The 13238-nt window shown below is 39.9% G+C and overlaps 2 protein-coding genes across 2 annotated transcripts; both read right to left on the reverse strand.

Annotated features, from left to right (window-relative positions):
• Positions 1–1931: 1931 nt before the first annotated feature.
• Positions 1932–2687, reverse strand: LOC141660495 (uncharacterized). Its single transcript, XM_074467481.1, has one exon. The coding sequence runs from the start codon at positions 2685–2687 to the stop codon at positions 1932–1934; it is 756 nt and encodes a 251-aa protein (XP_074323582.1).
• Positions 2688–12190: 9503 nt separating this feature from the next.
• On the reverse strand, positions 12191–12931 carry LOC141660497 (secreted RxLR effector protein 161-like). The gene has a single exon (XM_074467482.1). The coding sequence runs from the start codon at positions 12929–12931 to the stop codon at positions 12191–12193; it is 741 nt and encodes a 246-aa protein (XP_074323583.1).
• Between the last annotated feature and the right edge of the window lie 307 nt (positions 12932–13238).

The following is a 13238-nucleotide window of genomic DNA, read 5'->3' on the forward strand; positions in this document are numbered from 1 at the left end:
TTCGTATAGCCCTAGTGTCCCCAGGTTCTCCGAATCCGTTCCGACATAATCCATGTTAAATTCATTTTTATCCATTCATAGCATTCCATTTTCAATAAAACATTAAATTTTTAATTTTCCTTGTAGCCATCCTATTCCAAGGCTATTCAAAATAAATGTATATGCCTATACACTTTTATTCCAAGTTATCAATTTTGCTTAAAATTATCCCATTTCAAGGTCAGACAAGATAAACGTATATGCCCATATATGCATGCTACTACCCCCCGAGTTCTTTAGCATCAATAATTTTTATGGTGAAGAACTAAAGCAGGAATTATCATATCAAAAAACATTCGCATTCCTCAAAGCAATTTTATTCTAAGTAATCATGTTATATTTGTTTTAAACATATGGGCTTAACTGCGATGATTGCTCAAAAACAAAAATAATAGTCTATATGCCAGAAGTAGATAACGTAAAAACAAGTCATGATTTATTAAGGCAATTTTCCTGAACGTGTTTCCCCCGAAGGTGTACATGCACTACCTCCTGGCTGTCTACCGAAACAGGTTAATAAGCTAAATGAATAATCCCTAAAACATAATAGCCCTAACTAATGGGCTATCTTTATTTATCCTATAGCCTGAAAGAGGCCTATGAGAGAATTACCTTGATTGGTTTACTGATAGTACTTCTTCAAGAGTTCAGCATTCCACGCCCGTGGAAGCAATTTCCCGTCCAAATTTTCCAGATGATACGTGCCTTCCCACAAGACAGTTTTTATTTTATACGGGCCTTCCCAATTTGCCCCGAAGGCTCCATGTCCTGGAACCCTCATGTTGGGCAATACCTTCCTTAGGACGAGGTCCCCAACCTGCAACAGTCAGGCTCTAACCTTCTTGTCAAAGTACTTATGGGTCCTTTGCTGGTAGGCAGCTAGCTTCAGCTGGGAGGTAGCCCATGCTTCTTCCACAAGATCCAAATACAGCCGATGATTAACCTCATTATCCATGGGGTTATAATTATCACGCCTGAATGACCCAGAGCCTATCTCCACAGGAACCATTGCCTCACATCCGTAAGCCAAAGTGAATGGGGATTCTCCAGTGGTTGTCCTGGGTTTAGTATTATAAGACCATAACAACATGGGCAGTTCTTCTGGCCAATACCCCTTCTTCTCCTCTAACTTGGCCTTGAGGGTATGCTTGATTATCTTATTCACCGCTTCAGTTTGCCCATTGCTTTGAGGGTGGTAGAATGCAGAGAAACCCTTCTGGATCTTTAAGTCATCACAAAGCTTTCACATTTCTTTACTGTCGAATTGCTTCCCATTGTCCGAGATCAACTTATAAGGGACCCCGAATCTGCACACAATGGCCCGAAAAACGAATTCCTTCAGCTTGGCTGCCGTAATTGTAGCCAATGGCTCAGCCTCTACCCACTTGGTAAAATAATCAAAGGCTACTACAGTGTACTTTACCCCACCTTTTCCTTTAGGTAATTCTCCAATCAGGTCTATCCCCCAGACAGCAAAGGGCCAAGGGATAGTTATTTGCTTCAAAGGTACAGCAGGGTTACTATTTAGGTTAGCAAACCTTTAGCATCGATCACACGCGCGGGCGAACTCATGAGCGTCTTTCCGTAGAGTTGGCCAGTAATATCCCTGTCTCAATATCTTATGGGCAAGAGAAGTTCCTCCAGCATGGTTCCCGCAAATACCCCCATGTACCTCCCGCATAATGTAGTCACATTCGTCTCCAGCTACACACCTCAAAAGAGGCCTGTTAAAACCCCTTTTGTACAGATTTCCATTATAGATAACATACATTGTTGCCCTGTACTTAACCCTCCTAGCCTCATCTTTGTCCACAGGGAGTGTTACTTTTGTGATATAGTCCAAAATGGGAGTGACTCACGACTCTTCCCTTTGGACTTCTACCCCCATGACCTCAGCCTGAAAGATGCTGCTCTTGGATCTCCAGGGGTATTACTCCCAACAGTGTAGCCTCCCTTTGAGATCCTAGTTTGGCCAAGGCATCTGCATCCGCATTTTGTGTGCGGGGAATTTGTTCCAGGTTAACTTCCTTGAATTTACCCATCAGCTCTTGTGCATGCCTCATATATAGGTCAGTACGGGGGCCTCTAGCCTGAAAGCCTCCTTTGATATGTCCAACCACTAGCATCGAATCACTAAACACATTGAGATTCTCAACCTTCATCTCGAGGGCCAGCTTTAATCCTGCTATTAGTGCCTCGTATTCAGCATCGTTATTGGTTGCCTTAAAGCCAAAGTGAATAGAACTTTGAAGTTTATGCCCTTCAGGGCTAACCAGCACTATACCCGAGCCTGCTCCATTCCCATTCACAGCCCCATCAACATATAAAGTCCACCAAGGTGAGCAGTTTTCCATGGGGATTTCCATAGGTGTTGATTCAGTGGCGCATTCATTCCCACTTACTTCATGCGAAGAGGGGAATTCCAGGAAGAAATTGGCCAAAGCTTGCCCCTTAATAGCAGTCCTGGGCTTATACTCCACATCAAATTGCCCCAGCTCGACAGCCCATTTCATCATCCTTCCCGAAGCTTCAGGTTTGTGCATAACCTTCCTTAGGGGAAATGAAGTTCTGACTTCCACCCGATGTGCTTGAAAATACGGCCTCAACTTCCTTGAGGCTAAAATTAGGGCATAGGCCAATTTTTCCATATTCGTGTACCGGGTCTCAGCGTTCAATAGTCTCTTGCTCACGTAATAGACAGGGTATTGCACTTGCTCATCTTCCCGGACCAATACTGCACTGATTGAATAGTCTGAGACAGCTAAGTACAGCAGTAGGGTTTCCCCCTCTAAGGGCTTAGACAACAATGGGGGATTCCCTAGCTGTTCCTTGATTTTGGTGAAGACCTTTTCACATTCGGCTGTCCACTCGAAGTTCTTTTCCTTTTTTATAGCTGAGAAGAACTCCTTGCATTTGTCCGATCACTTAGAGACAAATCGGTTTAAGGCCGCTATCCTCCCCGTAAGGCTCTGCACCTCTCGAATGTTCTGAGGGGATCTCATTTCTAATAGCGCCTTGATTTTAGCGGGGTTTGCCTCAATACCCCTGTGGTTCACTATGAATCCCAAGAATTTCCCCGACTCTACCCCGAATACGCACTTCTGGGGGTTTAGCTTCATCCTGAATTGTCTTAATATGTCAAACATCTCTGAAAGGTGTATTATATGATCCCTTATCATCTTCGACTTTACTAACATATCGTCCACGTATACCTCCATGGTTTTCCCAATTTGATTCTTAAACATCATATTGACTAGCCTTTGATATGTAGCCCCAGCATTATCCAGACCGAAGGGCATTCCAATATAACAATATAGCCCTCTGTCAGTAACGAAGGATGTATGTTCTTGGTCGGGCTCATACATAGGGATTTGGTTATACCCCGAGTACGCATCCATGAAGCTTAGAAGGGCGTGACCTGCCGTTGAATCCACTAGCTGATCAATACGAGGCAATGGGAAGCTATCTTTTGGGCAGGCCTTATTCAAATCAGTGAAGTCCACACATGTACGCCATTTTCCATTAGGCTTCTTAACCAAGACAAGATTCGCCATCCACATGGGGTATAATGATTCCCTTACTAGGCCGGCTTTCAATAGTCGGTCGACTTCATCTTTCAGAGCCGAAGCCCTTTCTCCACTCATAGCCCTTCTTTTCTGCCTTATAGCCCTCTTGTCGGGGTCAATATTCAGATGGTGACACATGACTTTAGGATCCACCCCTATCATGTCAGAATGACTCCATGCAAAGACATCCAGGTTCTTCTTCAAGAACGATGTCAGGGCTATTTACAATTCGGCACTTAGTTGTTTTCCAATTTTGAGTTCCTTTGTCGGATCAAAATTATCTACCATAACTGAGACGGTGTCTCCAGCTGCACCTGCCTTTTCACTCGATTCCGGAATTCGAGGATCAAGGTCTATTTCCACCCCAGGTTGAGCCTCTTTAGTTTCCTCTTTCTCGGGTAAAACATCACTGGCATCAAGGTTTTCAAAATCACTGTCATTGACCTCTTCAACTACCCCCTCCACCGGGGATTCTATAACTTCTGCGATTTTCCCAATTTTCGGGGCCTCCAACAAGAATACTTCTTTATGGGTACCTACCCCCTGAAAAGAGGCAACATCCGTGTATGGCTCCTCACCGGGATGTTGCACAATCATAATTGCATTACAAGATTCCCTTTTTGACTTCACTTTCCACTCTTGAGGGGTATTTCTGTTTTTCTTATTAGCCGGCTCCAAGTATCGGTAGCACTCTTCACTTGAACCCCCATCAAACAGATGCCTACTTGCTCGCATAGCCATATGCAGAACTCTACTGTAAAAATCCTTAGAGTCTGCATGGCAGCCCTTTACCCATCCAATTCCATTAGGGGTAGGGAATTTTATAGAGAAGTGATGAATAGACGTAATAATTCTCATTTCCCTTAGCAGGGGTCTGCCAATAATCCCATTATAGGAGATATCTTCATTTACCACTACAAACTCGGTAATTCGCGTGGCTGTCCGAGGCTCTTCCCCCAAAGTAACAGGCAATTTAATTCGCCCCAACACCAAGACGGGGGGACCAGTAAATCCGTACACATCATTATAGCAGGGTAATAATTCACTATCTACTAGCCCCATTTTCTGGTAAGTGCTATAGGCTAGGATGTTGACGGAACTCCCATTATCCACCAACATTCTGTATACATTAGCTCCTCCAATTAAAGCGTTTACGACTAAGGCATCGTTGTGGGGGTGATGCACGTGTCGGGCGTCTGCCTCTCTGAAGGTTACGTCGGCTGATTCCCCCTTAAAATACTTGGGAGGCCTCTCTGATAGATTACAGACATTAGTGAGGATTGGCCCCCTTGCCTCGTTAGCATAACTCTTCATGGCATTTCGGCTTGAGCCCCCAATGTAAGAACCTCCGATGATAGTATGGATGCTTTTGGCCCTTACGGGTCTCTCGGGGTTTCCTTTTTCTCCTTCCTTTTCTGTATTAGCATCTTTATACCTTTTAGCTTCTTCAGCTACAAATTCCATCAGAAACCCTTTTCTGATCAGATCCTCTATGTGGTCCTTCAAGTGACGACATTCCGTCGTCTCATGTCCATTAGCATCATGGAAAGCACAATATCGAGCCATATCCTTCCTTCCAGGCGGCCCATTTCGGGCTGGTTTACGGAAAATGCCACTTTTTTCCCCAACTTCAAAGATATGCCCTATTGGGGCCGTTAAGGGGGTATACTCCGTATACCTAGCAGCCTCTCTTTTGGCGGGATATTTATAACTTGCGCTCCTTTGAGAGCCAGCGGTATTCACCGTAATTGGAGCTTTCTTATCATCCTTTTCTGATGTCTCCGTCTGGTTTCCACTATACGGGGTCGTCCCATATGAGGTTCTACGAGCATACCCCCTTCCTTTGGGGCTATAGGACCTATTCCTTTTATTTTTACCCCAATTTCCTGAGCCTCCTGGGTTATTTTCCCTTTTGAGTTTAGCCAGAGATTCCTCCACCACATTATGGGGCTCTGCCTTGGCATAGAAGGCTGCTAGAGTCCTTGGCTCTCGCCGCTGAAGTTCTTTCCAGAAATCCGTTCATGGCTTAACCCCGGCTATCAATAAGTCTCTTCTGAGGCTTTCCTCACTTTGGGTACTTCATCGTTAAAATGCTTCAGGTACTCTTTCAAAGTCTCATTATCCTTTTGCTTGATATTTGCCAGCGTATTGGCAGGTGGGGCGTATGCTACCGATGCCCGGAATTGGGACAGGAACATTTCGCTCATTTGCCTCCAAGACCTAATTGAATTAGCCGAAAGCCTCTTAAACCACTGGTGGGCGTTATCCCTTAGTGCAGCAGCCAGTAGACGGCACTTAGTCAAGTCATTAATTTGGTATACCTCCATTTCCGTGTTAAAACGGCTCAAATATTCCACGGGGTCTGTGATTCCACTGAACTTTAAGTCCCCTACCCCCTGTAAGAACGCGGAAGAGGAGAGTCTCTCACTCTTCTGGTAAAGGGGGATGTAACAGTCAAACTAGAGCGTGCATGCTTTTCGGCCTTTAACCTTCTCAGGGCTACCCTCAAGTCTTTCACCTTATATTGCTTGTCTTCCCCATCCGAGAAGAGACTACCCTCAGCATCTGAGTTATCAGTGGAATCCCCACTGGAGGGTATCACAGAATTATGATGAGAGCTAGCACTGCGCTCCTCCTCTTCCACAACCGGGGTCTTCACTGAACGGGATATTCGATCCTGGGTATGAGACCGAGAACCTGATTTCTCCCTCTGAGAAGCCCGAAAGACTGTTTTTTCTCTTTGAGACCTCTTTGAGGCTGACTTCTCTGTTTGCTTTCGCCATTCAGCTCTATCTCGCGTCTCCATCAGCTTATAACGCAGGTCCTTGTTATTCAACTTTTCCCCCTTCCTATCAAACACGCTGATGCTACGCGTGGGGGACCCCTAAGACTCGCGATAATCCTCCTCATCGGTATCCCAATCGGGATTTTCCTGATCAGTTTGAATGTCAGAAAATGTTGGTTTCTTCTGATCATCTTCCAGGTCCTCTTCTTCATCATCAAAGTTAAGGCGAACCGACGAGACTTGAGCCTTTTTAGCTTTTTAGCCACTACCATCATATTTTCGCCTCCACCTTTTCATTCTTAGAGACTTCTTCTCCAAGGAAACAATCTTTTGACTCATCTATTCGATCTTCCTGAGGAGCTCCGAATTCGTAACTCCTCCATCTCCTTCTTCACGGTCATTATGACTCTCGCTTAGTGTTCGTTCATTACCGGAACTTCCCGACATCTCTCCTCTCTAGAGATTAATTCAAGCACGATATGCCCCTCCTTCTAGCGCCAGAAATGTTGTGAGAGGAAAATGGTACAACACTTTTTGGAGGAAATCGATGAAATAACGGGAAGTATGTCTGATCGAGGGCCTATTTGTGATAGCTGTATACGCCCGACTCGCCGAAATCCGGTAGCGAGCAAGGCTGTGTTTGGACTGAATTTGCAAGGTTCCCGAGAGGTGGTGACTGAAAAATTCCTACTCAGTCATAGACGTACTCGAGAGATCTCACGGAATGCTTCTACTCAATTATTAGTAGAGAAACGTGTATGTGTGTAACCCCGCAAATGGCCTATATATCCTATATTTATAGGAATCAAGTTCGCGTGTATTCTAGTTGCTGTAGGACTCCTCATCAGATTGGCCAACCACGTTTTTGCCCAAGCTTAGGGCTGTTCTTGATCCTTATCCAGCTAGGTTTAGGCTAGGATAAGAGAGTCCTACTACTAATACACCATTAACCTTTACTTATCCATGTAATTATTGTATTTATCAACCATATATATGTATATTCCCTACATGCATCAAATAAATCCGTTTGTAAGCAGTTGTAAGTCACTAGGAGTCGTTTCCTTCTTGCTGTCCCATTGTAGAGTTCGTATTCGACTAGGACACTACTTCTGCAGGCCTCTTGCTACTGTTAGAATAGCCCCAGCTAAGCAGCATGCCCTGAAGACCCTGATGTCTTGGCATACCTCAGAAACCCTAGGGTATTTGGCATCCTCAAAGTGTGCTTCTAGCCTTCCTTCGCTAATACCCCTTCAGATAGGCAATCACCATATTCCCTATACCCCTACCATAGTAAGCAATACGTGTCTAATACCTCCTGTTCTGCCATCCGCAAGGCCCAGTTCTCCCTATGGGCCATAAATCCGACCCATGGCTGATTTTAGGCACAACACCGACTATTAGATTAAAAGCGAAAAACTAATTTCTCCACTCAACAAGCTTATCTTAAGCGCTTACCGCCATAAACTGGCAAAATCAGGCATCCTTAGAGCATCTCTAAACACATAGAACCCTAACTAAAAATTATTAATACATATTATAAATAAAAAATATAGAGATTATATATATAAAAAAATCATCTATAATATTATATTCCCCTTGTCTATAAATATAGAACCTCTCGATGTTGGCTATATTTGTTGAACCACTACATACCTGTAAGAAATCTGTAAAAAATTAATCATTTTTATTACCATATAAAAGTAATATATTCTATTTATAACAATATAAAATTTTAATAACATAATATTTTTAAAATATAGCTAACCAATATAGCCAATACCATCGAAATACAATGTCTTACAGGTTCAATAAATTTTACATATTTTCGTACATGTCCAATTTAGTTAACCAATTATAACTAACACAATTGGAGATACTTTTATGCTGTTATGCACAGAGCCATATATTTCCAACACAATAACTACTTATGCAACAAATATTTTATAAAGCAGATTTGTTTTATTTAACATTCTAAAGCACAGGAAAGGTGCACATTTCATGCATATTTGAAATGTTAGTGTATACTTGCCTACCAACAACCATAGGCTGCCTTCGGCTCTGCACTGTATGCCCTAGACAACTGCCAGAGTTACAGACTCCCCACACTATTAATCTGACGAAGTAAGGCCACCATGACGGACTTTGGATATACATGCAGTTTGTGTGCAAAAACTTTAGACACCCCTCCGCTCATTCCACCGCCCAAAATCACTTAAAAAGAAACATGTTGTTTATTTCTTCTACATACAGTTATCTACGGTTAGAGATGCACTAAAGGCCCACCGGGCCGGGATTTAACTGGATCTTAAAAAAGCCGGGCTTTGACCGGACCGGACTTTCTGAAAATGTCAGATCCCGTTTGGGTCCTCGAGACGAGCCTCGCCGGGTCGGATCGGGTCGGGTCGGCACAGGCTTTTTTGAAATTTAAATCGAATCGAGTTTTATTAGAGATTCTGAAGACGACATATGTTAGCAACTAGATCATCGTAAAAATGTATTAGGTTGCATGAAATATTTTATGCAAACATTACTTCATTAAAAACACTTAAGTTCGGCAAAAAATAAACATGTTTATAGAATAATATGTTTTATCAATGTTATCCAAATATATATAGTGTACTTACAATATCTTTTTTCATTAATCCTGCAAATGAAGTATATAAATAACACGAATATGTAAATATATATATGTTTAAATTATTATTTATACTAACTTAAAACCCGTGTGATGCACGAGCTTTTATTATAAATTAGTATAAGAGGTTAACTTAAATATCGATTAGATTAATATAGACTTTATATAATTATATATATATTTTTATAAAAATTTAACTTGAATTGAATTCGTAAATTTGTTTGTTTAATATCAATTACAATAATATAGAGTTTGATATTAATTAGTTTAAATTTCGTAGAGGAAATTAACTTCAATATCATTTAAAATTAGAATGGATGGACCGCCCGACCGACCAAACGATCAATCAAATTTTTAATGTTTTGTCTATTATAATATAGTATAGATAAACAGTTCAATAAATATTATAGGTGATAGTATATATACTATATAATAAAAAATATTAAGGATATTTTTGTAATTATCAAAATTTTTAATATTTTATTTATTATATAATAATATAATATAAGTATAGATGGCATAGGAGTATAGAACGAAGAATAGCATGTTACTATCACATTAGTTATTGATTTACTTTACACGACAGTATAGTTATTGATATTTAGTTTCTTTTAGTTTGCTTTTTCTCCCTGCTTCAATGATGAAGATCGAAGTCACGTACGTGTGAAGTGATGAAAAGATAATTATTAATATAAATTAATGGAATATACTTTAATATTTAAGGGTAACTAAGTAATCTCATTAATTAAATATATTTTAATATTTAAGGATAATTAAGTTATTTCAACAAGTACTGACCAATCAACAACCAAACTTTTAATATATTTTTTTTATCGTAGCTAACCCGCAGCCGCTACCCTTCGGGTGCGCCCTTGGTAAACCCTTCGGTCTCACGCAATAGCCTGCAAATCACTTGAACCAAGAAAAACCGCAATTAAGCGACAGACTCTGACTACTATAAATTCATAAATATATAAAAAATATATTCAAATAATCAGATTTTAACCGGGTTTTTAATTGGGTCGGGCCAAAAATCGATAGGGGTGTGCATTCGGTTAAAACCGAACCGAACCGAACTTTGAACCGAACATTTTTCGGTTAACCGAAACCGAATTAAGGGAAAATACACTACCGAAAACCGAACCGAAATATATTCGGTTTGTAACCGAACCGAAATTAATATTTCGATTATTACCGAAAATCGAAATTAAAAACCGAAATACAATAAAAAAATTAGAATTATAGAAAAAATTTCTGAAAAATTGAGTTTTACTGAAGATTTATGTAGTGGCCGGAAGTTAAAGTTCTTGCTACTATTATTTATTGTAAAATAAAAAAGGCTACAAATAGACAATCTGAAATCTATACAAGAATGATACAATTATCGATTACAAAAGAAAAACGTGTAGATAAATGGTTACATATAATCATATGGTCTTCTGGAAATAAAATAAATATCCAAGCCACATCCTCACATACCCAAAACAAGCATCTATTTGTAATATCAGATTTCAATCATCGATCGAGAGGTGAGACCGAGAGTTAATTTGAAGTTGAGAGTAGTATGAGAGTACCCAGTTGTGTGTACTGAAGGATGACTATCACCCTCTATCTGTATAATGTTTTTACTATTATTAATATTAATACTATTTTATAATACATAAACTATTCGGTTATATATTCGTTTTTTCGGTTAACCGCGGTTAAAAACCGAAATACCGAAAAACCAAATTTTAAAATATATTGTACCCTATGTTATATGCTATCTTTGTGGTGTCGAGTTCACTTAAAAATATTCAGTGGACTACCATCCTTATGTGTGTTTTTTGTGCTTATAGGAGTTCAAGGACATGAGAGGGTTCACCTGTTAACCGATAGGTCAGAGATGTTCTACAAGATTTGTTTCCTGCTTGAAGGTACCACTTTGTGCAGCTCGAATTCTAGCCTATCTGCATGAAAATTCATGTCTATGAGTCAGTCATGCACAAAGACTTCAAGTCAAGCAACATATAGTTGGAACCTGATTTTAAACCAAAAAATTCTGATTATGGTTTAGCTCGAACTGGATCAGATGAGGAAAATAAACAGGTCTCAATTCGTGTCAAAGAAACTACCAGGTATAATACTATTTCCTCTTTCACGACCACTCTACTTAAAAAAATTTCAATAATGTTTCTTCTGATATGTAATATTCTTAAACTGCATTTTCTCTATCTAAGCCTGAGACAAGGTCCTTGAAAAATTCTGTAATCTTTAAGATTAAAATTCCCTCAGCTCAAGCTCAACATATTTTTTTAATATTCTCTTTCCTCCTTAAAAGATTAATCTTAAATCTTGGAATCTGATTTTGGCCATGTAAATAGCTTAAATTAGTTCAAGGTTGCTTAAGAATCTACTTCAAAAATTTAGCACCAGAAGTTTGATTCAACTGTTTAGTTCCACTAGCTTAAATTTTTTCAGAACACTGGTATTAACGGGATAACCCTGAAGGCATCAGGCCATATGCCTTTGTTTCTTATTACTTATGACTTCAGTGTAAGGTAAAATGTACCACATTGTAGACAATTAGGATTAAGGTACAAATTTGTGTTTCTTGAACAATTTCCAATGTTTTTTAGGGTTCTTCTATAAATTAGAAAGGCATATAAATAGTCAAATATATAATAATGTTGAACTGGTATGTAGTATGCATTTTGCGTAGGAAAATGGACACATGATGTAAGGATTTTTTTTTTCTTTTTCCATGAACTCAAGAACATATAAATGAAGGTCATCTTCCTAAATAAGTAATTTTTTGATTGTCCTATCTTTTTTTATTGCATACTTGATTATGGATATAGGGTTTTAATGTGATTGTATAAACTGAGAAATCAATTGCGTGGAAAGTCTGATATTTTTAAAGGATGAATACAGGGTTACATATATAGGCTAACCAATATGTGGTAGCTTGCTCACCAAGATGTGAAGCCTTAAAACTAGGGATTACAGCAGATTTCCTACCATTACACAATTACTGAAAATATACTCCTACAATCTCTCCACGCCTAGATAATCAAATCACATACACAGAATAATCCTCACCACCTGCTACAAATAGAACTACTAATATTGTAGTAAAACATATAATTAAATTTAGATTATAATTCCAACAAATTCCCCCTTAATCTAAATTACTTTAATTTCTTCCAGACTTTTTACTCCCAGCAACATACGCATCCGTTCGAATTTAACTGTGGACAAAGCTTTCGTTAGCACATCAGCACGCTGCATCTCTGAACTTATATGCTTGACAACTATTTCCTTCCTTTCGACACACTCACGAATGAAATGGTAACGGGTATCAATGTGCTTGCTTCTACCATGAAACACCGGGTTTTTTGCTAGATCAATCGCCGACTTATTATCAATATATAGAATGACTGGTCCTGTAGGCTCACTTGTTATCTGACTCAATAGTTTACGCAACCAGATTGCCTGACAAGCAGCTGCTGTTGCAGCCATAAATTCTGCCTCGCATGAAGATAGAGCGACACATTTTTGTTTCTGAGATACCCATGTGATGACACTTTCATCCAGGTAGAAGGCCATACCACCCGTACTCTTCCTATCCTCAATGTTTCCAGCAAAATCACTATCTGAATAGCCTGTTAACACATTATTTCCACTCGACTTTGAATACAACAGACCAAAATCTATCGTGCCCTTTACATACCTTAATATACGGTTCACAGCATTCATGTGCATCTCTGTGGGTCGTTCCATATGTCTGCTTACGATGCCCACAGCATACGCTATGTCTGGACGCGTATGCACGAGGTAACGAAGCCCACCTACAATGCTTTTGTACTGACTTGGATCCACAGGATTTCCTCTTTCATCCTTGGTGATCTGTTCCTGCGGTTCCATAGGATACTTCACTGCTTTACACTCGAACATACAGCACTTTCTTGGCATATGCCTTCTGTTTTAACTCAATGTAGCCAGTACCCTGTATGACCTCCATTCCCAAGTAGTGAGATAGTCTTCCCAAGTCACTCATTTCGAACTTATCATTCATCTCCTTCTTGAACTTGTTAATAGCTGAGATGTTTGTTCCGGTAACTAGTAAATCATCAACATACACTCCTATTATCAATGTATCACTTCCTTCCTTTCGAGTATACACGGCATGTTCATACGGGCAACGAATGAAACCCAAACTTTCAAGATACTT

Source organism: Apium graveolens, chromosome 5 (genome assembly GCF_009905375.1).
Source record: "Apium graveolens cultivar Ventura chromosome 5, ASM990537v1, whole genome shotgun sequence".
NCBI lineage: Eukaryota > Viridiplantae > Streptophyta > Magnoliopsida > Apiales > Apiaceae > Apium > Apium graveolens.

Coding starts and splice junctions, on each gene's coding strand:
- LOC141660495 (XM_074467481.1), bottom strand. CDS start 2,687: ATGGAAAAATTGGCCTATGCCCTAATTTTAGCCTCAAGGAAGTTGAGG.
- LOC141660497 (XM_074467482.1), bottom strand. CDS start 12,931: ATGGAACCGCAGGAACAGATCACCAAGGATGAAAGAGGAAATCCTGTG.